This window comes from Tenebrio molitor, chromosome 8, assembly GCF_963966145.1.
Source record: "Tenebrio molitor chromosome 8, icTenMoli1.1, whole genome shotgun sequence".
Taxonomy (NCBI): Eukaryota; Metazoa; Arthropoda; class Insecta; order Coleoptera; family Tenebrionidae; genus Tenebrio; species Tenebrio molitor.
The window spans coordinates 2544698-2571338 of NC_091053.1; the positions used below are offsets into that span (position 1 = coordinate 2544698).

Here is a 26641-nt window from a genome sequence, read left to right on the forward strand (position 1 = left end):
TCTTGTCTGTGGTAAAGATTAATTTATTGCATTATTGCATTTTTGTGTAAACCTTCCTTCGATTAGTTTTAATAGGTTACGTTCAGGGTAATTAAAAAAAAATGGAGTCAAGACTTACCTGCATCTGTAATTTATCCAGAATGTTACGTTAAATTCCAGTTTTCAGACAGATCTCAATAGTAGGTAGTACTCTGAAATCTGAATTATTCAAGATCTACCAATTTATACATGAGAAATAAACGAAAGAGAATTTGTTGCTATTTGGTGATTTCCAACACAAAAAAGATTTGAATTAATCATTACTTCCTTTGTTTGTCTCCGAATTGAGTGACATTTAAAACATAACCTCGTCCCACACGCCAACAATTACAACGTACTCTTCGCAAACGCAAAACGAAAACTTTAATTTCAAAAAATCAAAAATATTTCGTCTAAACAAAATATTTTATGGAGTGTTCAAGTTTCATAATATAAGTTAACCTTAAAACATGTAAATTACACAATAATAACGTGAGATATAAAATAATATGATTTACTGATTCCTCCTTGTATCCACGTGCAGCAGTTTACAACACTGATAACTGATATCACTCTGTGCATGTTACCAATAAACAGTTTACATTTTGCTGTCAAGGAGTCAACATGGTTCGTAAAAATTCTCTTCTACAAAAAGTAGACTAAACATATTTTTTTCTTTTAGGTCAAACTACTAGCAGTGATATTTGTTATATTTCTGCTGAAACACATCCACTGTAGGTCTCTGTGGGATGCAGATTTTCCTGAAGTTTCAGATGTTACATTGGAGAAAGGTAAACCGATCCAGTTGCCGAAAAGTTACACGAAAGTTCAAATCCGATTTTTAAATGGAACCATTTATTCTGACTCTTTATCGCAACTCGGCGTATCAGAACTTCGAATTGGTGTAAGTGCCGCCACTAAAATAGAAGATGGTGCTTTATGTTCTTCACCAACACTGAAAGTTCTCCAAATAAATTTTCTTCCCACCAACACTACTCCCGCACTTACGAAAAACACCTTCGAAAACTGCAATCACCTAGAAGAACTACTGTTGTTATATGACGTTGATAGTGGTTTGTATCAAATAGATCAAAACGTTTTGGAAAGTTTGTCCAGTTTGAAAGGCCTCCATTTTCAAGGTTACAATGTAACTCATTTGAAAAAAGATTTTCTGAAAATTCCCAACACCATTACGACTTTGTTCCTTTCATTCTGCAGCATTCAGGAAATTGACTCGGACACTTTCGAAGACTTGACAAATTTGGAAACGATTGGAATAATGCACAACGAGAAGTTGCAAAAGATTCCCAAGGGTTTGTTCAAAAATACTCCAAAATTGAAAACATTGACGTTACGCAGCAACGGCATTCAGGATCTGACTTGGGACGAATTTGAAGGCCTGGCCAATCTCGAAGAATTGAATATCGCAGAAAATCAGATTTCATCCTTCGATGCTGACAAAATTGCCACAAACTTCCCTAATTTAAAAAGTCTCTACATCGAGTCGAATCCTCCTCCGTGTAAAGAGAAAGAAGCTTTTGTGAATCAACTCAAAACGAAACTGAAGAAACTTGTCGAGGTGGAATACAAGTTCGATCCCGGATATTTTGATTCTTGCGAACAAGATTAGATTCTGTTTCAATTTTGTAAATGAGCATAAATGTTGCAATGAAAATTCTCTTTGTTTCGTTTCTACCACACTTAGCTGCTTTGGTATATGTTTGGAGACATCTGAACGCTTGATCAGATATCGACGATCTTTTACGTATGTTTCTGATAGGTTCTTCTACAATGATAATAGTATGACATATGGCTGGAAAAGCAAAAGTCTTCCAGGACATTCATTCAATATTTTGCATTAAGCTGCTCCAACTTTAAACGCGCCCCAGAATATACAGGCTGATTCACGTAGCCCGTTCCTTAGAAACTTTCTGATTTCCCAAAATCGTATTAATATGAAAATTGGTAGCCGACTATAATCGACTGTTCCAAGTTCAAGTGAAATATTTTTAAAATGGCGACACTTCCGGCAATCGACGCCATCTTTGTTTTTTTAAATAGAAAGGCCTCATTTTGATTTCATATTTAGATTCTACGTTAAATTTTGAGTTTAGAACGTGTTTACGGGCGAGCTGAAAGGTTTGTGGGACGAGCGACGAAGGACCGAGTCTCCATAATCCAGTGAGCCCGTAAAGATTAATTGCTATGCGAGTTGCATACACACATTTATTTCCATCTTCAGCCTTTGAACGCCGTTTTATAATTGCTATTTATGTTTATAAAAGGATGATATTTTGTAATGAAAGGTGAGAGGGCAATTGTAGCTAGGTCGTCATGGTGTTGCGATAAACAACAAAAATACTCTCACTCTCAGAAGTTTTGTAAAAACTGTTGCAAAACTTTTGGCCTTGTCAGAAAATAAGCTAAAGAACCTAACTTGGGGGGAATTTGGAAGGTTATCTTCACTGGATTTGTTTGATAATAAGATAACTTACTTACATGCGAACAAAACAGCGAAGAATCTGCCTTAATTGAGATTTTATTTACCGAAATAATGAATTTACTTCCTTGTGGCCACAGGAAAAATTTTAGGAAAAAAATTCCATCGCTCTGTTAAAGTACCAGAGAGATATCCGGATCTGTTGTTCATCACCAGCGACAAAATCATGTCTCAGATAACCTTGCGATCTGGATATCTCGACTCTTGACTCTCGACTAATAAAACAGATGGAACGCTAATAATAATAATAATAATAATAATAATAATAATAAAACGCAAAAAATGGACTATGGAAATGAATATTTTCATTATACGGGAATATTTTCGAATCACGAAACTACAGGATGTTGTGAGTACTTACAGGCTTGATTTATTTAAAGCGTTCCAAAGCAAGTACCCCCAGTTTCCTGTTACTATTCAAAATTTAGCTGACCAGAGGAGAGCCATTATGAAGAAAAACTATATCCCTTCGGCAATTTTAGAAAAGATCAAAAATGATGTGAAGTTAGAATTGTCAATTAATTATTCTGACAATAATGAAAAATTAAAATTTAAAAATTCTGGATTTAGATAACACATTGGTAGTTGAAATTCAAAAAGGTATATTATTATACTCATGTTACATCGTGAGGAAGGTCCTTAACATTGACACAGAACATAATAAAACACAACAAAGTCCAAATGTGGAGGCGAGACGCCGGTAATTATGTTGATAAGCACTGCACCATTACTTGATAGTAATATCCGTAATAGTGTAAGTACTCCGGCAAAATTGCCGTGCCGCCGGGTGGAGGTGGGATAATCGAAATTATTAGTAACCAAAATTCTACCAAAACAAAAATATGATGATAACTTCCCAACCTCACTATCTTGTCTGTGCTAAAGATTAATTTATTCTTCCTTTCCTTCCTTAGATTAGTTTTAATAGGTTACGTTCAAAGTAATTAAAAAAAAAATGGAGTCAAGACTTACCTGCATCTGCAATATAACAAGAATGTTACGTTAAATTCCAGTTTGCAGACAGATCGCAATAGTAGGTAGTACTCTGAAATCTGAATTATTTCAAGATCTACCAATTTATACATTAAAAATAAACGAAAGAGAATTATTGCTATTTGGTCTTTCCAACATAAAAATATTTGAATTAATTATTGTTTTGGAGGTAGAATGATGAGGACCGCTAGGAAGTCGCATTACTTCCTTTGTTTGTCTCCGAATTGAGTGACATTTAAAACATAACCTCGTCCCACACGCCAACAATTACAACGTACTCTTCGCAAACGCAAAACGAAAAATTTTACTTCAAAAAGTCAAAAATATTTCGTCTAAACAAAATATTTTATGGAGTGTCCAAGTTTTATAATATAAGTTAACCTTAAAACATGTAAATTACACAATAATAACGTGAGATATAAAATATGTAATTTGATTTACTGATTCCTCCTTGTATCCACGTGCAGCTGTTTACAACACTGATAACTGATATCACTCTGTGCATGTTCCCAATAAACAGTTTACATTTTGCTGTGAAGGAGTCAACATGGTTCGTAAAAATTCTCTTCTACAAAAAGTAGACTAAACATATTTTTTTCTTTTAGGTCAAACTACTAGCAGTAATATTTGTTATATTTCTACTGAGAGAGATCCATTGTAGATCTCTGTGGGAAGCAGATTTTCCTGAAGTTTCCGGTGTTACATTGGAGAAAGGTAAACCCATCGAGTTACTGAAAAACTACACCAAAGTTCAAATCCGTGGAATAAATGGAACCATTTATTCTGACTCTTTGTCGCAACTGGGCGTGTCAGAACTTCGAATTTTTGTAACTGACGACACTAAAATAGAAGATGGTGCTTTATGTTCTTCACCAACACTGAAAGTTCTCGAAATAAATTTTGATTACACCACCACTACTCCCGCACTTACGAAGAACACCTTGGAAAACTGCAATAAACTAGAGGAACTACTTTTGGTGTATGACTTTGATAAGGGTTCTCATCAGATAGATCACAACGCTTTGGAGAGTTTGTCCAGTTTGAAAGGCCTCCATTTTCAAGGTTACAATGTAACTCATTTGAAAAAAGATTTTCTGAAAATTCCCAATACACTGACGACTTTGTACTTTTCAACATGCAACATTCAAGAAATCGATTCTGACACATTCGAAGACTTGACAAATTTGGAGACGATCGTAATGATATACAACGAGAAGTTGCAAAAGATTCCCAAGGGTTTGTTCAAAAATACTCCAAAATTGAAAACATTGACATTAAGAAGCAACAGGATTCAGAATCTGACTTGGGACGAATTTGAAGGTCTGACCAATCTCGAGGTATTGAGTATCGCAGAAAATCAGATTTCATCCTTCGATGCTGACAAAATTGCCACAAACTTCCCTAATTTAAAAAGTCTCTACATCGAGTCGAATCCTCCTCCGTGTAAAGAGAAAGAAGCTTTTGTCAATCAACTCAAAACAAAACTGAAGAAACTTGTCGAGGTGGAATACAAGTTCGATCCTGGATATTTTGATTCTTGCGAACAAGAATAGATTCTGTTTCAATTTTGTAAATGAGCATAAATGTTGCAATAAAAATTCTATTTGTTTCGTTTCTACCACACTTAGCTGCTTTGGTATATGTTGGGAGACATTTTAACGCTTGATTACATATCCACAGTTTCTACACATGTTTCTGACAGGTTCTTCTGGCACGCTAATAGTATGACATATAGAATACGAGTAGGAAAGTTCTTCCAAAAACACATTAATTCACTATTTTGCTTTAAATTGCTCCAAGAACAGAAGCAGATTATAGAATTGATTTGCCATTTGCAATACTATGGAAGGTCTAAAGATAAATTCAGCCTATTTGGAAGTACTCCTTTAAAAAAAATTAAAACATATCCACAAAAATGTCATCCAGTGTTCAATAACCTTTTATGATGGTTCCGGTTCTTATGAAAATATGACTATTTTCATTTTTTTTTTTTTTATCATCAGTCTTATCTAATTAATGTCGTTATGAACAAAGATTCCACCAAAATGAAAATATGACGATAACTTTCCAACCTCATTAAGTCATTATCATGACTGGTAATTATTGAATTTTTTGTTGACCTTTGATCGGCGAAAAAGCATATGTCAAAGGACCAGGATCCCAAAAGAATACACTTTGGTTTTTTTGCTTCTTATTAGCTAATTATGGACTACTAAATGTATTTTTCCGTCGACGATACGATACAGAGTATAGAGTAAATTATCTTTAACTGTCAAGCTAAGTTTAAGTGTCACGTTGACAGTTAAAAATATTTTTTTTTGGCGTCCGTTATTAAATCCACAGGTTTTTTCATTCATTTGCGTTCATAAAAATATGTGATTTTTGAATCGATCCAGAAGCGTTAAAAAAGTGCCATAGCGGTTCACTTTTTCACGCATTTGCGTTAAAAAAGTGCCGTAGCGGGTCATTTTTTAACGCAATAATATCATTTTTCATTCATAAATTATTGTACAGATGTTATCAAAGTAAAGTACAAACTGCACCTCGGATAAAAAAGAAAATTAATATGAAATAAATATGTATCATAAAAGGTTGAGTTGCCAATGCTTTTTTGCCTAAGAGGAAAAAAGCTACTTTACTCCATACAATCAGGAAGTAAAGTCGCTCATTATATAGAGATCGTGCAAAAAATTATTTTTTCACTACTAGTCTGAGAAGGCGTCATTATTGACTCTCGAACCGACCCCAGAAGTAGAATTTCTCTCCCAAGGTCAATAATGAACAGCCGTCACCTAGCAACGAAAGATTTTCGTTGATTTCATTGGTTAACTAGACGATTTTCATAGCAACCGTTGAACTCGGATCGTCGCATCGGACAAAATAATTTAATTAATAATTATTATCAGAAAGGGTTTTAACGTATCTAGTAGTGATTATTTCCTTCATTTGTTTAGCAACCAATTGCGTGACAAATATTGACCAATCAAAACGAGAAAACCAAAAATAACCCGATAAAATGTCTCTAAAATGCACACTGTGCAATAATTGGATAAAAAATGTCGGTACCTGATTTTTTTTTTTTTTATAAATTATTTTGAATAAAAAGGATTGGAAATAATGAGTTTGTTTTCACTCTATTCAGGAAATAATTAGCCGTATACCCCTCGTGCAAAATTTTAATACTGGCAAATTTTTTGCTAATGAACTCAAACATCCATAAATTATTCGGTCAGAACACCAATTATTATCAAATAAAAGCCCTCGACTTCGTCTCGTACTTTTATTTGATAATAATTGGTCTTCTGACCTCATTTATGGATGTTTTCGATCATTAGCAAAAAATTTCCGACAAAAAATTTTGCACTTGGGATATAATAAGTGAAAAAAATAGTATATAAACCACGGTGGAGAAGTTCCCTATAGCCTTCACGCCAAAAATATGCCAAATTTAAGCATATTGTATTCTGAAACGGGTTCTACAGAATTCAAAAGGAAAGATTTTGCCTTTCAACTTGAATCTAAACTGAATCACAGTGTAGCCGTTTGGTTTGAATTCAATCCCAAATATTACACAAAATTGGCAGATCCGTGGTATTAACTCTAATTTCAAAAAGTCAACGAATTCTCGTTTAGACAAAATATTTTAAGGAGATATCCAACAAAATTAAATGTAACTTGTAAATTACTCAATAATAACGTGAGATATAAAATACTGTAACTTATTGATTGCTCCTTGTATCCAATTGCAAAAGTCTACATTGATAACTGATATCACTCTCTTCATGTTCCCAATCAACAATTTACATTTTGGTGCCACGGAGTCAACATGGTTCGTAAATATTCTCTTCTAAAAAAATTACTAAATATGTGCTTTTAGGTCAAACTACCAGCAGTAATATTTGTTTTATTTCTGCTGAAACACATCCATTGTAGATCTCTATGGGATTCAGATTTTCCTGAAGTTTCAGGTGTTACACTGGAGAAAGGTAAACCCATCCTGTTGCCGGAGAACTATACCAAAGTTCAAATCCGAGGATTCAATGGAACAACCATTTATTCTGACTCCTTCTCGCAACTCGGCGTATCCGATCTACGAATTCGTGTAACTGACGTCACTAAAATAGAAGATGGTGCTTTATGTTCTTCACCAACACTGAAAATTCTAGAAGTAGGTTTCCATTCTACCAACACTCCTCCCGCACTTACGAAGAACGTGTTCGAAAACTGCAATAAACTAGAAGAACTACTTTTAGTATTTGACGTTAATAATGGTCCTTATCACATAAATCAAAACGCTTTAGAGGATTTGTCCAGCTTGAAAGAACTCCAATTTCAAGGTTACAATTTCACTCATTTGAAAAAAGATTTTTTGAAAATTCCCAATACAGTGACGACTTTGTTGTTTTCATACTGCAGCATTCAGGAAATTGACTCGGATACGTTCGAAGATTTGACAAATTTGGAAACGATCGTAATGATACACAACGAGAAGTTGCAAAAGATTCCCAAGGGTTTGTTCAAAAATACTCCAAAATTGAAAACATTGACGTTAAGCGGCAACAATATTCAAGATCTGACTTGGGACGAATTTGAAGGTCTGGCCAATCTCGAGATATTGAATGTCGGACGAAATCGAATTTCGTCTTTCGATGCTGACAAAATATCCACCAACTTCCCTAATTTAAAGAGTCTCAGCATCGAGCTGAATCCTCTTCCGTGCAAAGAGAGAGAAGCTTTTGTGAATCAACTCAAAACGAAACTGAAGAAACTTGTCGATGTGGAGTACAAGTTCGATTCTGGATTTGCTGATTCTTGCGAACAAGATTAGATTTTGTTTCAATTTTGTAAATGAACGTTGAAATTATTAATAAAATAATGTTGCAATGAATATTCTCTGTATTTCGTTTCTACAACACTAATCTGCTTTGGTATTTGTTTGGAAACATCTAAACGTATGGACCAGCTTTTACATATGTTTCTGGCAGGTCCTTCTAGGACGATAATTGTATGACATATGGCTGCAATAGCAAAATTCTTCCAAGCAGACATTCATTAACAATTTTTCTTTAAACTGCTCCAACTTAACACGGACCCCACAATATATTTGGGATATGTTGAGAAGGTGACTAAAGAATTTGTTTGTTCTCTCCAGTACCATGGAAGTTCTAAAAATAAATGTAACCAAGGAAAAATCCCGTTTGAAGACTTATCAATCACTTGCAAAAGAAGTTCTTGAAAGCAAATTAGAGTTTTCTGAAGATCATTTTCTTTTCAGCATAGAACAATATTTATCGTAAAACTTATCTAATTAATGTCGTTATAAATAAAATTATTAGTAACCAAAATTCTACCAAAACAAAAATATGATGATAACTTCCCAACCTCACTATCTTGTCTGTGGTAAAGATTAATTTATTGCATTATTGCATTTTTTTGTAAACCTTCCTTAGATTAGTTTTAATAGGTTACGTTCAGGGTAAAAAATTGGAGTCAAGACTTACCTGCATCTGCAATATAACAAAAATGTTACGTTAAATTCCAGTTTGCAGACAGATCTCAATATTAGGTAGTACTCTGAAATCTGAATTATTTCAAGATCTACCAATTTATACATGAGAACTAAACGAAAGAGACTTTGTTGCTATTTGGTGATTTCCAACACAAAAAACATTTGAATTAATTATTGTTTTGGAGGTAGAAAGATGAGGACCGCTAGGAGGTCGCATTACTTCCTTTGACTGTCTCCGATTTGAGTGACATTTAAAACATATCCCCGTCCCACACGCCAACTATTACAACGTACTCTTCGCAAACGCAAAACGAAAACTTTAACATCAAAAACGTCTAAACAAAATATTTTTTTGTTCGACACTGTCAGAATTTGAGAATTTTCGCCTGTGTGAACGGATTTTGATAAATTTGACAACTTGTCAAAAGGAAACGTCAAGCTAATTTTAAAGATTTTTAGCGATTCGGAGCCTTTAAGGGGCTCGTCGAACAAAAAAACGTTGTATTCAACTCGTTCTTGTGTAATTTGGGCTTTTTTGGCACTCGTGGACCTTTAAAACTCTCGTTTCACTCGAGTTTTAAACTGGTCCACTCATGCCAAAAAAAAGCCAAAATTACACACGAACTCGTTAAATAAATAACTATTATGGTGTCCAAGTTTTATAATATAAGTTAACCTTAAAACATGTAAATTACACAATAATACCGTGAGATATAAAATAATATGATTTACTGATTCCTCCCTGTATCTACGTGCAGCAGTTTACAACACCGATAACTGATATCACTCTGTGCATGTTCCCAATAAACAGTTTACATTTTGCTGTCAAGGAGTCAACATGGTTCGTAAAAATTCTCTTCTACAAAAAGTAGACTAAACATATTTTTTTTCTTTTAGGTCAAACTACTATCAGTAATATTCGTTATATTTCTGCTGAAAGATATCCATTGTAGATCTCTGTGGGAAGCAGATTTTCCTGAAGTTTCCGGTGTTACATTGGAGAAAGGTAAACCCATCGAGTTGCTGAAAAACTACACCAAAGTTCAAATCCGGGGATTAAATGGAACCATTTATTCTGACTCTTTGTCGCAACTAGGCGTGTCAGAACTTCGAATTTTTGTAACTGATGACACTAAAATAGAAGATGGTGCTTTATGTTCTTCACCAATACTGAAAGTTCTCGAAATAAATTTTGATTACACCAACACTACTCCCGCACTTACGAAGAACATCTTGAAAAACTGCAATAAACTGGAAGAACTCCTTTTGGTGTATGACCATGATAAGGGTCCTCATCAGATAGATCACAACGCTTTGGAGAGTTTGTCCAGTTTGAAAGGCCTCCATTTTCAAGGTTACAATGTAACTCATTTGAAAAAAGATTTTCTGATAATTCCTAATACATTGACGACTTTGTTCTTTGGAACATGCAACATTCAAGAAATCGATTCTGACACGTTCGCAGACTTGACAAATTTGGAAACGATCGTAATGATACACAACGAAAAGTTGCAAAAGATTCCCAAGGGTTTGTTCAAAAATACTCCAAAATTGAAAACATTGACGCTAAGAAACAACGAAATTCAGGATCTGACTTGGGACGAATTTGAAGGTCTGACCAATCTCGAAGAATTAAATATCGCACAAAATCGCATCTCGTCTTTCGATGCTGACAAAATGGCCACCAATTTCCCCAATTTAAAAGGTCTCTACATCGAGTCAAATCCTCCTCCGTGTAAAGAGAAAGAAGCTTTCGTGAATCAACTCAAAACGAAACTGAAGAAACTTGTCGAGGTGGAATACAAGTTCGATCCCGGATATTTTGATTCTTGCGAACAAGAATAGACCCTGTTTCAATTTTGTAAATGAGCGTTGAAATGATTAATAAAATAATGTTGCAATGAAAATTCTTTTTGTTGCGTTTCTACAACACGGTATATGTTTGGAGATTCTTAGCGCTTGATCACTTATCCACAAGCTTCTACACATGTTTCTGACAGGTTCTTCTGGCACGGTAATAGTATGACATATCGGTGAAATAGCAAAGTTCTTCCACGAACACATTCATTCACTATTTTGCTATTTGGAAGTACTCACTCCTTTAAAAAAATTAAAATATCCACAAAAATGTCATCCAGTGTTCAATAACCTTTTATGATGGTTCCCGTTCTTATGAAAATATAACTATTTTTATGTTTTTTTTTAATTTTCAAAAGGAAAAACTCCGTTTCAAGACATTTCAATCACTTGCAAAAGAAGTTCTTGAAAGCAACTTCCAATTTTCTGAACATAATTTTTTTTCCGTTACAGCACAATATTTTATCATCAATCTTATCTAATTATGTCGTTATGAACCAAGATTCCACCAAAATGAAAATATGACGATAACTTACAAACCTCATTATCATGTTCATGACTGTGGTAATTATTGAATTTTTTGTTGACGTTTTGTTGACCTTTGATCGGCGGAAAATCATATGTCAAAGGACCAGGATCCCATAAAAATAAAATTTTTTTTTGCTGTTTATTAACTAATTATGGACTACTAAATGTATTTTTCCGTCTACGATACGATACAGAGTAAATTATCTTTAACTGTCAAGCTAAGTTTAAGTGTCACGTTGACAGTTAAAAATATTTTTTTGGCGTCCGTTATTAAATGCACGGTTTTTCGTTCATTCGCGTTGATAAATATTTATTTATGCAACAAGTAAGTAAAGTAATACTTTTTTATACGAGAAGGAAAATTTGTGGCTTGATCGAAGCGAGTGCGCAAATCCGCCGAGTAAAAAAAATACTTTTTGGCCTCCTATGATGGAAACTTTGCAAATACGCACTGTGCACGTCACGTGAAACTTTGTTTTTACAGCGACTGTGCGACGGTGAATTTTTCCCACATACTATGCGGCAAAGTAAATAATCCTTGTTTTTAAACTTTAGAAACGTAGAAGAACTACACAAGTTTAAATTAATGAAGCTGAGTTTCAGGAGAACAATATGTATACATTTTGAATTCAATTAGTTTTAGAAAATAAAATCTAAAATAAATAAAAATAGCAACCCCATCTGTCGGTTCTACCTTACATTTGACAATTCTTGGGTGCGTTCCATTAAAATTCGAAAAGTAGTAATTGTTTTTAACATTTTAAATTAAAAAACGTCGGCCAAAAAGCATTATACATACCTTGTGTGTGAAACATTTTGCAGCGCTCAGTTTATGAAACACTCCGCTGCGCGTCGTGCTTCAAATTAAACTTCGCGCTGCAAAATGTAACTTCCCACACTCGATTGTAAATAGCTATTACTAACGAGTTGCATACAAAAAAAATTTGGCGCCTGTAAGTTTACACAACAATTTCTTCGACACTCTCAAAATTTGAAAATTTTCTCCTGTGTGGCCCACTCATGCCAAAAAAATCCCAATTTACATACGAACTCGTTAAAAAAACTACTAATTATGAATGAAAAATTTTATAATTGAGTTAAAAAATGACACGGTACGGCACTTTTTTTAACGCAAAATGCGTGCAAAAATGAACCCCTATTGATTGACCGATTCAAAAATTTGGCGAAATGCATCTACTTCCTTGTGACGACAGTAAAAATTTTGGAAAACAAATTAAAGAAAAAAATGCATCGGTCTATTGAAGTGCCAGAGAGATATCAGCTGCGACGAAAACAATTAAAAAAAAATTATAATAATTATCAATGATTTATTACAGTATCTATGTAATATGAAAAATAAATACAAAAATAAAAGCAAAACGATAACCTTGCGACCTCGATATCTCGACTAATAAAACAGATGTAACGCTTACAAAACATCATTTAAGGTTCAATACTGAAGATGGTTCAGATGAGTATTCTTTAATAAACAATTTTTAGGTTAATTTGTTGTTTATTTTAGATCACTTTAATACTACTCGGCTCATTCCTTATCAGTTACGCCCAGTGTAAAAATATTTGGGGCTACGACCTACCTACAGTTTACAATGTGACCCTAGAACAAGGAAAACCTTTGCAACTTCAACACAACTACACAAAATTACAATTGATGGATTTGAATGGTACTCTCGACGCGCAGTTTTTATCACAGTTGGCACCCGTGACAGACTTGCGACTCTACTTAACCCGCATAACAAAAATAGAAGCTGGAGCTGTTTGCACATTTCCCACGTTAAGAAGGTTCGAACTTAGTTTCAATAGAGATGTCAACGTTCCGATCTTGAAGAGGAATATTTTCGAAAATTGCGAAAAACTAGAAGAACTGAATTTAGTCGGAGCATATGGAAATCCCTCCAAACTTGAGCCCAACACATTTTTGGACTTGAAAAATTTGAAAAATCTCAACTTGCTGTTTTTAGATTTGCACCATTTGAAGAAGGAATATTTTGGCGGTTTGAAGTCGCTGACTCATTTGGCCATCATCGACTGCAACTTACAAGAAGTCGATGAAGACACGTTCTACGAGATAGACAGTCTAAAAGAACTTGCAATTGTTTTCAACTCGAAGTTCTCCCATTTACCTATGAACCTATTCAAAAATGCCAGAAATTTGGAAAAATTGTTTCTCTTCGCGAACAACATCACGGGCTTGACGTGGGACGAATTCGAAGGATTGTCTTCGCTTAGAGAGTTACATATTGGCCACAACAAGATCTCTTCCTTTGATGCCGACAAAATAGCCAAAAATATGCCAAATTTAAGCATATTTTATTCTGAAACCGGTTCTACAGAATCCAAAAAGAAAGATTTTGCCTTTCAACTTGAATCAAAACTGAATCACAGTGTAGCCGTTTCGTTTGAATTCAATCCCAAATATTACACAAAATTGGCTGATCCGTGATATTAACTCTAATTTCAAAAAATCAAGGAATTCTCGGTTAGACAAAATATTTTAAGAAGATGTCCAAGTCTTATAACATAACTTAACCTTAACAAAATTAGATGTAACTTGTAAATTACTCAATAATAACGTGAGATATAAAATACTGTGACTTATTGATTCCTCTTTGTATCCAGCTGCAGCAGTCTACAACACTGATAACTGATATCACTCTCTTCATGTTCCCAATAAACAGTTTACATTTTGCTGTCAAGGAGTCAACATGGTTCGTAAATATTCTCTTCTACAAAAATTACTAAATATGTGCTTTTAGGTCAAACTACCAGCAGTAGTATTTGTTTTATTTCTGCTGAAACAGATCCACTGTAGGTCTCTGTGGGATGCAGATTTTCCTGAAGTTTGGGATGTTACATTGGAGAAAGGTAAACCCATCCAGTTGCCGAAAAACTACGAGTACACCAAAGTTCAAATCCGAGGATTAAATGGAACCATTTATTCCGACTCTTTATCGGAACTCGGCGTATCCGATCTACGAATTTATGTAACTGACATCACTAAAATAGAAGATGGTGCTTTATGTTCTTCACCAACATTGAAAACTCTAGAAGTAAATTTCTATTCTAGCAACGCTACTCCCACACTTACAAAGAACATGTTCGAAAACTGCAATAAACTAGAAGAACTACTTTTGGGATTTGCCCTTAATAATGGTCCTCATCATATAAATCAAAACGCTTTAGAGGATTTGTCCAGTTTGAAAGGCCTCCATTTTCAAGCTTACAATGTAACTCATTTGAAAAAAGATTTTCTGAAAATTCCCAATACAGTGACGACTTTGTGCTTTTCGTACTGCAGCATTCAGGAAATTGACTCGGATACGTTCGAAGATTTGACAAATTTGGAAACGATTGTAATGATACACAACGACAAGTTGCGAAAGATTCCCAAGGGTTTGTTCAAAAATACTCCAAAATTGAAAACATTGACATTAAGAAACAACAGGATTCAGAATCTGAAGTGGGACGAATTTGAAGGTCTGACCAATCTCGAAGAATTGAATATCGCACAAAATCGAATCTGGTGTTTCGATGCTGACAAAATATCCACCAACTTCCCTAATTTAAAAAGTCTTTACATCGAGCTGAATCCTCTTCCGTGCAAAGAGAGAGAACCTTTTGTGAATCAACTCAAAACGAAAATGAAGAAACTTGTCGATGTGGAGTACAACTTCAGTTCTGGATTGTATGATTCTTGCGAACAAGATTAGATTCTGTTTCAATTTTTTAAATGAGTGTTGAAATTATTAATAAAATAATGTTGCAATGAAAATTGTCTTTGTTTCTTTTCTACCACACTTAGCTGCTTAGGTATATATTTGGAGACATCTGAACGCTTGATCAGATATCGACAAGCTTTTACGTGTGTTTCTGACAGGTTCTGACCTGTTCATTAGAAACTTTCCGATTTCCCAAAATCGTATTAATATGAAAATTGGTAGCCGACTATAATCGACTGCTTCAAGTTCAAGCGAAATATTTTCAAAATGGCGACACTTCCGGCAATCGACGCCATCTTTGTTTTTTTAAATAGTAAGGCCTCATTTTGTTTACATATTTAGATTCTACGTTAAATTTTGAGTTTAGAACGTCTTTACGGGCGAGCTGGAAGGTTTGTGGGACGAGCGACGAAGGAGCGAGTCTCCATAATCCGGTTCTTATGAAAAGATGACTATTTTCATATATTTTTTTAATTTTCAAAAGGAAAAACTCCGTTTCAAGACATTTCAATCATTTGCAAAAGAAGTTCTTGAAAGCAACTTCCAATTTTCTGAACATAATATTTTTTTCCGTTACAGAACAATATTTTGTCATCAATCTTAAACTTAACCCTCCACCACCCGGCGGCACGGCAATTTTGCCGGAGTACGTACACTATTACGGATATTACTATCAAGTAATAGTGCAGTGATAATCAACATAATTACCGGCGTCTCGCCCCCACATTTTGACTTTGTTGTGTTTTATTATGTTCTGTGTCAATGTTAAGGAACTTCCTCACGATATGACATGATTATAATAATATATCTTTTTGAATTTCAACTGCCAATGCGTTACCCAAATTCAGAATTTTTAAATTTTTAAAAAGAGATTGCGGTACTATTCCCGTCGCTGAACTTACAAGTGGTAAAATCGAAATTTTTTCTAAACACCAAAGATTCCTCATAGCAACGGAGAGTTCTAAATATTTCTTAATTTTTGTTTTATATGTCTGTGTTATATTGTGTGAATTTGGGAACAGCTATATCTAAAAGATACGCTTGCTTTTGTTGTTTATTTAAAATAATAATGTCTGGTCTGTTATGCTTAATATGAATGTCAGTTAAAACTGTTCGATCAAAATATAACTTGTAATTGTCATTTTCCAAACAACTTTCTGGTTTATAAATATAATGTGGTTGTGTATCTTTTAATAAATTGAATTTAACAGCTACATTCATGTGCATAATTTTAGCGAATATATTATGACGTTTCTTATATTCGCTTTGAGCCAAACGGTGCAAGAAGAAATTATGTGTTCAATTGTTTCCCCTTCAGTCCCGCAAATCCTACATTTATCAATGATCGATTGCAAACCGCATGTGTTTTTTATAATTTCTTGTATTTATAACACGGTCTTGTATTGCAAATATAAAACCCTCCGTCTCAGGGTGAATTTTTGATTTCTTAAGTCATGCATGAGAAGCCTGAATATTAATTTCTGGTTGTTCCAGTTCTTTAAAGTATCTCCCATGTAAAGACTTCTGTTTTATATTTGCTATAGTGTCAGGTATATTTGGCTCAACAATTATTAACAAGCATTAAAAAAGGTGTTATCACGTTATAAATAAAATAAATTACGAAAATTCTACCAAAACAAAAATATGACGATAACTTCCCAACCTCTTTATCTTGTCTGTGGTAAAGATTGGTTCATTGTATTATTGCTTTGTAGACCTTCTTTAAATTATTTTTAATAGGTTACATTCAGAGTGATCTTTTAAAAAATTTAAAATTTGGAATCACGACTTACCTGCATCTGTTTTGAATTTGGATTTGTCTTGTTTGATATTCAGATAATTTACTTAAATGCGTGTACAATAGCTAAAAATATGCCCAAATTGAAGATTTTGTTTACCGAACTGAATTTACTTCCTTGGGACCACAGAAAAAATTTTAGAAAATAAATTAAAGAAAAATTTCACCGGTCCGTTGAAGTTCCAGAGAGATATCCCGATATGTTGCACATCTGCTGCGACGAAAACTATTTAAAAAAAAATATAATGTATGTAAAATAAACACAAAAATAAAAGCAAAACGATAATCTTGCGATCTCGATATCTCGACTAATAAAACACATGTAACGCTTACAAAACATCAGATCAGTATTCTTTAATAAACAATTTTACGTTAATTTGTTATTGATTTTAGTTCACTTTGATTCAAAAAAATTTGACCATCAGCTTCAATCGAAACTGAATCATAGGGTAATCGTTTCATCTGAATTCTGTGTCGAATGTTACATAGAATTGACAGACATGTGAACTCTCATAATTTCAAAAAGGTCAAAAAAATTTCGTCTAGACAAAATATTTTATGGAGACGTCCATGTCTAATAATATAGGTTAACCTTTTAAAAATTAAATGTAACTTGTAAATTACATAACAATAACGTAAAATATAAGATAATGTGACTTATTGATTCCTTCTTGTATCCACACGCAGCAGTCTACAACACTGATAACTGATATCACTCTGTTCATGTTCCCAATCAACAGTTTACATTTTGTTGTCAAGGAGTCAACATGGTTCATAAAAATTCTCCTCTCTAAAAAGTATACTAAACATAAATATTTTCTTTTAGGTCAAACTACCAGCAATCATATTTGCTTTATTTCTGCTGAAACACATCCACTGTAGGTCTCTGTGGGATGCACCTTTTCCTGAAGTTTCGGATGTTACATTGGAGAAAGGTAAACCCATCCGTTTGCCGAAAAACTACACTAAAGTTCAAATCCAATTATTCAATGGAACCATTTATTCTGACTCTTTGTCGCAACTCGGCGTATCAGAACTTCGAATTGGTGCAAGTGAGACCACTAAAATAGAAGATGGTGCTTTGTGTTCTTCACCAACATTGAAACTTCTCGAAATAGATTTTACCACCAGGACCAACTCTATTCCCGCACTTACGAAGAACATCTTCGAAAACTGCACTCAATTAGAAGAACTACTTGTGATATATAACCCTAGTAATTGTCCTTATCAGATAGATCACAACGCTTTGGAGAGTATGTCCAGTTTGAAAGCCCTCAGTTTAAAAGGTTACAATGTAATTCATTTGAAAAAAGATTTTCTGAAAATTCCCAATACACTGACGATTTTGGTCCTTGCATTCTGCGGCATTCAGGAAATTGACTCTAACACGTTCGAAGACTTGAACAATTTGGAAACTATTGAATTAAGATACAACCGGCATTTGAAAAAGATTCCCAAGGGTTTGTTCAAATATACTCCAAAATTGAAAACACTGTCGTTAAGCGACAACAACATTCAGGATCTGACTTGGGACGAATTTGAAGGTCTGGCCAATCTCGAGGTATTGAATGTTGCACAAAATCGAATTTCGTCTTTTGATGCTGACAAAATTGCTACCAACTTCCCCAATCTAAAAAAAATTAATATCGATCTGAATCCTCCATCGTGCAACGAGCAAAAAGCTGTTGCTAATCAACTCAAAACTAAATTGAAGACACTTGTCGAGGTGAAATACAAGTTAGGTGAAGATTTTTATCATCCTTGCAAACAAGATTCTGTTTTGTAAATAATGGTTGAAACTATAATAATAAAATTATGCTGCAATGAATATTCTCTTTGTTTGCTTTTTCCAGTACCATGGAAGGTCTAAAAATAAATTCAGTCTACTTGGAAGTAGTCCTTTAAAAAAATTAAAACATATTCTCCACAAAGATGTCATTATGATGGTTTCGGTTCTTATAAAAAATATGAGTAATTTTCAAAAGGAAAATCTCCGTTCCAAGACTTATCAATCACTTGCAAAAGAAGTTCTTAAAAGCAACTTCCAATTTTTTGAACATTACTGTATTTTTCGCTACAGAACACAATTTATCATAAATCTTATCTAATCAATGTCGTTACAAATAAAATTAGTAACCAAAATTTCACCAAAAGAAAAATATGACGATCTTCACTGGAAGAACTAGATTTGTTTGATAATCAGATAACTTACTTAGATGCGAGCAAAATTGCTAAGAATCTGATTAATTGAAGATTTTATTTACCGAAATGAATCTACTTCCTTGTGGCCACAGGAAAATTTTTAAAAAAGAAATCTAAGAAAAATTCCATCGGTCTGTTGAAGTGCCAGAGAGATATCCCGATCTGTACATCAGCTGCGACGAAAACAATTAAGATAAAATATATTTATAATAATTATCAAGTACCTATGTAATATGAAAAATAAAAACAAAAATAAAAGCAAAACGATAACCTTGCGACCTCGATATCTCGACTAATAAAACAGATAGGGAGCTTCCAAAACATCATTCAAAGTTCAATAGTGAAGATGGTTCAGATGAGTATTTTTTAATAAACAATTTTTAGGTTAATTGTTGTTATTTTAGATCACTTTCATGCTACTTAGCTCATTGCTTATCAGTTGCGCCCAGTGTAAAAGTATTTGGAGCCAAGACTTACCTGCACTTTACAATGTGACCTTGGAACAAGGAAAACCTTTGCAACTTCAACACTGCTACACAAAATTACAACTGATGGACCTGAATGGTACTCTCGACGCGCAGTTTTTATCACAGTTGGCACCCGTGACACACTTGCGACTCTACTTAACCCGCATAACAAAAATAGAAGCTGGAGCTGTTTGCACATTTCCCACGTTAAGAAGGTTCGAGCTTAGTTTCAAAGAGGACGCCAAGGTTCCGATCTTGAGGAGGAATATTTTCGAAAATTGTGAACAACTGGAAGAACTGAGTTTAGTCGGATCTTTTGGAAATCCCTCAAAACTGGAGCCCAACACATTTCTGGACTTGGTAAATTTGAAAAATCTCAGCTTGGTGTATTTAGACTTGCACCATTTGAAAAAGGAGTATTTTGGTGGTTTGAAGTCGCTAACCCATTTGGACATTGCTCAGTGCAATGTACAACAAGTTGACGAAGACACGTTCTACGAGCTCGACAGTCTAAAACAACTTACAGTTTTTTTCAACTCAAAGTTCTCCCATTTACCAATGAACTTGTTCAAAAATGCCAGAAATTTGGAAAAATTGTTCCTCGTCGCAAACAACCTCACGGGCTTGACGTGGGACGAATTCGAAGGATTGTCTTCGCTTAGAGAGTTACAGATTGGCCGCAACAAAATTACTTCGTTTGATGCCGACAAGATAGCCAAAAATATGCCTAATTTAAGCGTATTTTATTCTGAAACGGGTTCTACTAAATTTAATGGAAAATATTTTGCTTCTCAACTTGAATCGAAACTAAATCACAGTGTAGCTGTTTCGTTTGGATTTGAACCCAAATTTTACACCGAATTGGAAGATTCGTGAGATTAACTTTAATTTCAAAACGGCAAAAAAATTTCGTCGTGCAAAATTTTTACGGAGATGTTCAAGACTTATAATATAATTAACCTTACAAAAATTAAATTTAACTTGTACATTACAAAATAATAACGTGAGATTTAAAACACTGTGACTTATTGATTCCTCCTTGTATCCACGTCCAGCAGTCTACAACACTGATAAGTGATAACTGATATCATTCTGTTCATGTTCCCAATAAACAGTTTACATTTTGCTGTCAAGGAGTCAACATGGTTCGTAAATATTCTTTTCTACAAAAAGTAGACTAAACATATGTATTTCTTTCTTTTAGGTCAAACTACTAGCAGTAATATTTGTTATATTTCTGCTGAAAGAGATCCATTGTAGATCTCTGTGGGAAGCAGATTTTCCTGAAGTTTCCGGTGTTACATTGGAGAAAGGTAAACCCATCCAGTTGCAGAAAAACTACGCCAAAGTTCAAATCCGAGGATTAAATGGAACCATTTATTCTGACTCTTTGTCGCAACTGGGCGTGTCAGAACTTCGAATTTTTGTAACTGACGACACTAAAATAGAAAATGGTGCTTTATGTTCTTCACCAACACTGAAAGTTCTCGAAATAAATTTTGATTACACCAACACTACTCCCGCACTTACGAAGAACACCATGGAAAACTGCAATAAACTAGAAGAACTCCTTTTGGTGTATGACTTTGATAAGGGTCCTCATCAGATAGATCACAACGCTTTGGAGAGTTTGTCCAGTTTGAAAGGCCTCCATTTTCAAGGTTACAATGTAACTCATTTGAAAAAAGATTTTCTGAAAATTCCCAATACATTGACGACTTTGTTCTTTGGAACATGCAACATTCAAGAAATCGATTCTGACACATTCGAAGACTTGACAAATTTGGAAACGATCGTAATGATACACAATGAGAAGTTGCAAAAGATTCCCAAGGGTTTGTTCAAAAATACTCCAAAATTGAAAACATTGACATTAAGAAGGAACAGGATTCAGAATCTGACTTGGGACGAATTTGAAGGTCTGAACAATCTCGAGGTATTGAGTATCGCAGAAAATCAGATTTCTTCCTTCGATGCTGACAAAATTGCCACAAACTTCCCTAACTTAAAAAGTCTCTACATCGAGCTGAATCCTCCTTCATGCAAAGAGAAAGAAGCTTTTGTTAATCAACTCAAACCGAAACTGAAGAAACTTGTCGAGGTGGAATACAAGTTCGATCCCGGATTTTATGATTCTTGCGAAGAAGATTAGATTCTGCTTGTATTTTGTAAATGAGCGTTGAAATTATTAATAAAATTATGTTGCAAGCAATATTGTCTTTGTTTCATTTCTGCAACACTAATCTGACAACTAATTTCAGGCACGAGGCGAAGCCGAGGGACTGATTAATTGGAGCGCTCGAAAATACCTCCCGTACGACTTTTCGGCTGACCAAAATATTAAATTTTTGAAAAATCAAGACTAATTTTATTATACAATTTGATATCGTCAATAGAGGATCGTACGCTGTGGACTCAATTCCTTGACGACGTGACGCTGATCTGTTTTTTCCAAACAAATTATTTGCTGTGTGTATTAAGGTAATTTGTCACTGTTAGTGCTTGAAAAATTGAGTTCGGTGTGTTAATCGACTAAAAAAAATGTCTAGTTGAGAGAGTCAGTTAAATGTGACACCTGAAGAAGTGCGAGAAGGCATAAATTCTGAATTATAATCAGAAAAGTCAAAAGGATGCTATACAGGGTGTAACAAAAGTAAATGCATTAATTTTAACTGGTAACAGAACTCATCAAAAGGAACAACTTTTCTCTTTGCCATTTTGGCGAAAACCGTTGCGTAATGGCTTAAAAAAGTAGGAAAAATTTTCCTAAAACCGTTCATATCTCCAAAACTAAGCTACCTAAAAACGTGAAACAACCAGATTCTTACGAAGTGGATTTTTGCTATACGGGTAGATTTGTTTGAATTTCGATTTGGGCGTTAAAACACGTTTTCTGGATGAAAATGGACGTTTATTTCATATTAACGCTGATCTTAATTAGCCATTGCAGTATTTAGTGGCGTAGGGCTATTTTAGTGAAAAATCTCTCCAATTTTTTTTTTTTTGAATTGAATTGAAACATCGTTTTTCGGCAAAATGGTAGATAAAAAAGTTGTTCCTTTTGACGGGTTCTATTACCAGTTAAAATTAATGCACCTATTTCTGTTACACCCTGTATAGCGCAGTCCAATCATTTTAAATAGTGGTGTGGGACAAAGTTATTTGAAAAATGTATTGCGTTGCGGCCACAACTCCAACAGTTGGTGAGTTGCCACAAACTTCAACACAGTGCTTTAACCTAAGTACTTGAATTAAATTTAGCTTGCAAGTCACTCCATATAATCACATGAGATATAAAATACTGTGGCTTATTGATTCCTCCTTGTGACCACGTGCAACGGTCTACAATATTGATAACTGATATCACTCTGGTCATGTCATCAATCAACAATTTACATTTTGTTGTCAAGGAGTCAACATGGTTCGTACATATTCTCCTCAATAAAAAGTAAGCAAAATATAAATACTTATTTTTAGGTCAAGCTACCAGCAGTAATATTTGTTTTATTCCTGCTGCAAAATATTCACTTTGGATCACTGTGGGCAGCAGGTTTCTCTGAAGTTTCAGTTGTTACATTGGAGAAAGGTAAACCCATCCAGGTGCCGAAAAACTACACCACAGTTCAAATCACAGGATTAAATGGAACCATTTATTCCGACTCTTTGTCGCAACTGGGCGTGTCAGAACTTCGAATTTTTGTATATGACGGCACCAAAATAGAAGATGGTGCTTTATGTTCTTCACCAACACTGAAGTTTCTGGAAATATATTTTTATTCCACTAACACTACTCCCACACTTACGAAGAACATCTTGGAAAACTGCAATAACCTAGAAGAACTAATTTTGGCATATTTCTCTGATACGAATCCTTCTCGTATAGATCAAAATGCTTTGGAGAGTTTGTCCAGTTTGAAAGGATTCCATTTACGAGGTTACAATGTAACTCATTTGAAAAAAGATTTTGTGAAAATTCCCGATACAGTGACGACTTTGTTCCTTTCAGGATGCAGCATTAACGAAATCGATTCTGACACATTCGAAGACTTGACAAATTTGGAATCGATTGGAATAATGCACAACAAGCAGTTGAAAAAGATTCCCAAGGGTTTGTTCAAAAATACTCCAAAATTGAAAACATTGATGTTAAGAGGCAACAGCATTCAGAATCTGACTTGGGACGAATTTGAAGGTCTAGCCAATCTTGAGGGATTGAGTATGCCAGAAAATCAAATTTCGTCTTTCGATGCTGACAAAATGGCCACAAACTTCCCCAATTTAAAAAGTCTCAGCATCGAGCTGAATCGGGCTCCGTGCAGAGAGACAGAAGCTTTTGTTAATAAACTCAAAACGAAACTGAAGAAACTTGTCGATGTGGAATACAAATTCAAAACCGCATTTTATGATTCTTGCGGACAAGATTAGATTCTGTAATGAGCGTTGAAATTTTTAATAAAATCCTGTTTGCAATGAATATTCTCTTAGTTTCGTTCCTAGAACACCAATTTCCTTTGGTATTTGTTTAGAGACATCTGAATGCTTGACAACTTATTGACAAGATTTAACGCATATTTCTGACAGGTTCTTCTAATAGTATGACATATGGTTGGAATAACAAAATCATTTCAAAAAGACATTTATTCCTTATTTTGCTTTAAATTGCTTTCAACTTCGAACGTAGCCCAGAATATATTTGGGAGATGTTCAGAAGGTCTAAAAATAAATGCAGCCTACTTATCTTATTAATGTTATAAATAAAACATTTCAGCAAAACAAAAATAGGATGATAACTTTTCAACCTCACTATCTCGTCTGTGCTAAAAATTAATGTAACAAAAAACCTTTTCAAAACAAAAATGTTACGTTAAATTCCAGTTTGCAGACAGATCTCAATTGTAGTACTCTGAAATCCCAGTTATTCCAAGATCTGCCAATTTATTCAAGAAAAATAGACGAAAGAGAATTTGTTGCTATTTGGTAATTTTCAACACAAAAAACATTTGAATTAATTTATTGTTTTGGAGGTAGAAAGATGAGGATCGCTAGGAAGTCACATTACCTCCTTTGATTGTCTCCGATTTGAGTGACATTTAAAACATATCCCCCTCCCACACGCCAACAATTACAACGTACTCTTCACAAACGCAAAACGAAAACTTTAACTTCAAAATGTCAAAAATATTTCGTCTAAACAATAGTAGTTTATTTAACGAGTTCGCGTGTAATTTGGGCTTTTTTTGGCATGAGTGGGCCAGTTTAAAACTCGAGTGAAACGAGAGTTTTAAAGGTCCACGAGTGCCAAAAAAAGCCCAAATTACACAAGAACGAGTTGAATACAACGTTTTTTTGTTCGACGAGTCCCCCAAAGGCTCCAAATCGCTGAAAATCTTTAAAATTAGCTTGACGTTTCGTTTTGACAAGTTGTCAAATTTATCAAAATCCGTTCACATAGAAGAAAATTCTCAAATTCTGACAGTGTCGAACCAAAAAATATTTTTTCTTCAAACGTCCGTAAATTATGACATTATCCTGCTGCTTTGATAATGCTAAAGTGTCACTTCATTGTCATTGCATCTAACGAGCTGACGAGCGGCAGATAAAGTTATTATCTCAGCTGAGAGCGGCAGATAGTTATTATATCCGCTGAGGGCGTCCGTGAAGTTATTATCTCCGCTGATGAGCGGCAGTAAAGTAAACTAGCTAAATCATTTGAAATTCCTACCTGGTTTCTTAACATGTCTTAAATAATTTGTTAAGAAGGTTTGAAGAAAAAATAGTATATGTTATTCGGAGCAAAAATGGTTTTATGTGCTTTGGCTGGTTTGTCTACCAGCCGCAGCACATAAAACTTCATTTTTGCTCCTGATAACATAATACATATACTACGGTGCGATCCATTAAAAAATAAATCGAGTCGGCGTGTTACCTATGGCAACCCATGCTATGCATAGGCTCCAAAGCAAACTCGATTTATTTTTTAAATGATCGCTCGGTATTATGTAGATGTCCAAATCTTATAAAATAAGTTAACGTTAAAAAAATTAAATTTAACATTTTTTTAACGCAAGATGCGTGCAAAAATGACCCTATGGCATTTTTTTAATGCTTCTTGACCGATTCAAAAATCACATATTCTTATGAACGCCAATGAATGAAAAAACTTGCACTTTTTTTGACGGACGTTAAAAAAATGTGATTTTTCTACAGCCGTCAAAAAAACGTGACATTTTTTCATCGCTAGCAAGTTGCAAAGGACACTGTTTTTTAACATAACAAAAAAAAACATTTTTTTAACAGTGAAAAAAAAATGTTTTCTTCAATTAACTTTATTCAAACAGAATTACAGGCTATAGAATAAAACAAAGAGAACTATGGGTATAGCAACAAATTGTTACAATCACTCAAACATCACTTATTATTCAAATAAATATTAATTGTGCATTTGGCGCCACTATTTCCTCCATTAATTCCAGAGGACTTCATTACAAATGATTCGTTCTTCTCACAGATGTTTTCGCACACTTCTTCGCACTTCTTTTTCACTCCCTCAGAAGTGCAAACCTGATTGTCTGAAAGTTCGACAGCCATGTTCTGTTGATGGGAAGTGGAGGGTTGACAGTTTGAAATTTTATTTTGAAATTTTATCTTCTATGTCATCGATTGTCAATTTTACTAACTCTTCTCGACGACAAGCGCCACTTATGCCCAAAATGAGCACAACCTGTATCGAATCATTATTATTAGCTTTGTTTATGTATAATACAGAGTGTCTATAAAAGAACATATATCAAGAGTCCTGTGGAACTCGAATACATTTGATTTTTGCCGCTTTGTAGCATATTGTGGTACCAAATAGAAAAACGGAGGTTATGTAACTTCATTAATGACAGGTTCTTTGATTTTTACAATAAAAGCAATTAAACGCCTTCCTGAGGCAGCAATCCATACTCCAATCAGGTTTCTACAAATCCATGTGGATTTTCTGAACTCCAATTATTCGAGTTTTGTGCTCCGTCAAAATAATCTAATAAT

The 26641-nt window shown here is 34.3% G+C and overlaps 2 protein-coding genes and 7 long non-coding RNA genes across 10 annotated transcripts in view; 8 read left to right on the top strand and 1 right to left on the bottom strand.

The window, feature by feature from the left end:
- Positions 1-26641, bottom strand: part of LOC138137420 (uncharacterized) — a 143847-nt gene that overhangs the window by 44965 nt on the left and 72241 nt on the right. The gene's annotated exons all lie outside the window — the stretch shown is intronic.
- Positions 72-1693, top strand: LOC138136472 (uncharacterized). Its single transcript, XR_011161306.1, has 2 exons — positions 72-645; positions 701-1693. It is a non-coding gene; the product is annotated as an uncharacterized lncRNA (long non-coding RNA).
- LOC138136473 (uncharacterized) lies at positions 3725-4395 on the top strand. The gene is made up of 2 exons (XR_011161307.1): positions 3725-4061; positions 4117-4395. It is a non-coding gene; the product is annotated as an uncharacterized lncRNA (long non-coding RNA).
- On the top strand, positions 6828-8399 carry LOC138136471 (uncharacterized). Its single transcript, XR_011161305.1, has 2 exons — positions 6828-7340; positions 7389-8399. It is a non-coding gene; the product is annotated as an uncharacterized lncRNA (long non-coding RNA).
- Positions 9671-10927, top strand: LOC138136470 (uncharacterized). The gene is made up of 2 exons (XR_011161304.1): positions 9671-9861; positions 9918-10927. It is a non-coding gene; the product is annotated as an uncharacterized lncRNA (long non-coding RNA).
- On the top strand, positions 11634-18768 carry LOC138136468 (uncharacterized). The gene is made up of 3 exons (XR_011161302.1): positions 11634-11730; positions 17628-17710; positions 17767-18768. It is a non-coding gene; the product is annotated as an uncharacterized lncRNA (long non-coding RNA).
- On the top strand, positions 12727-15195 carry LOC138136467 (reticulon-4 receptor-like 2). 2 transcript variants are annotated; one of them, XR_011161301.1, is made up of 3 exons: positions 12834-12880; positions 12928-14131; positions 14180-15195. XR_011161301.1 is itself a non-coding variant. In XM_069055659.1 (2 exons), the coding sequence occupies exons 1-2, from the start codon at positions 12868-12870 to the stop codon at positions 13864-13866; spliced, it is 942 nt and encodes a 313-aa protein (XP_068911760.1). In that variant the 5' UTR covers positions 12727-12867; the 3' UTR covers positions 13867-14011. The 2 variants fall into 2 exon arrangements, 1 of the variants encoding a protein (XP_068911760.1); XM_069055659.1 differs by lacking the exon at positions 14180-15195 and having other exon boundaries at positions 12727-12870; positions 12928-14011.
- On the top strand, positions 19370-21821 carry LOC138136469 (uncharacterized). The gene is made up of 3 exons (XR_011161303.1): positions 19370-19491; positions 19547-20754; positions 20814-21821. It is a non-coding gene; the product is annotated as an uncharacterized lncRNA (long non-coding RNA).
- On the top strand, positions 22734-24083 carry LOC138136940 (uncharacterized). The gene is made up of 2 exons (XR_011161509.1): positions 22734-23030; positions 23087-24083. It is a non-coding gene; the product is annotated as an uncharacterized lncRNA (long non-coding RNA).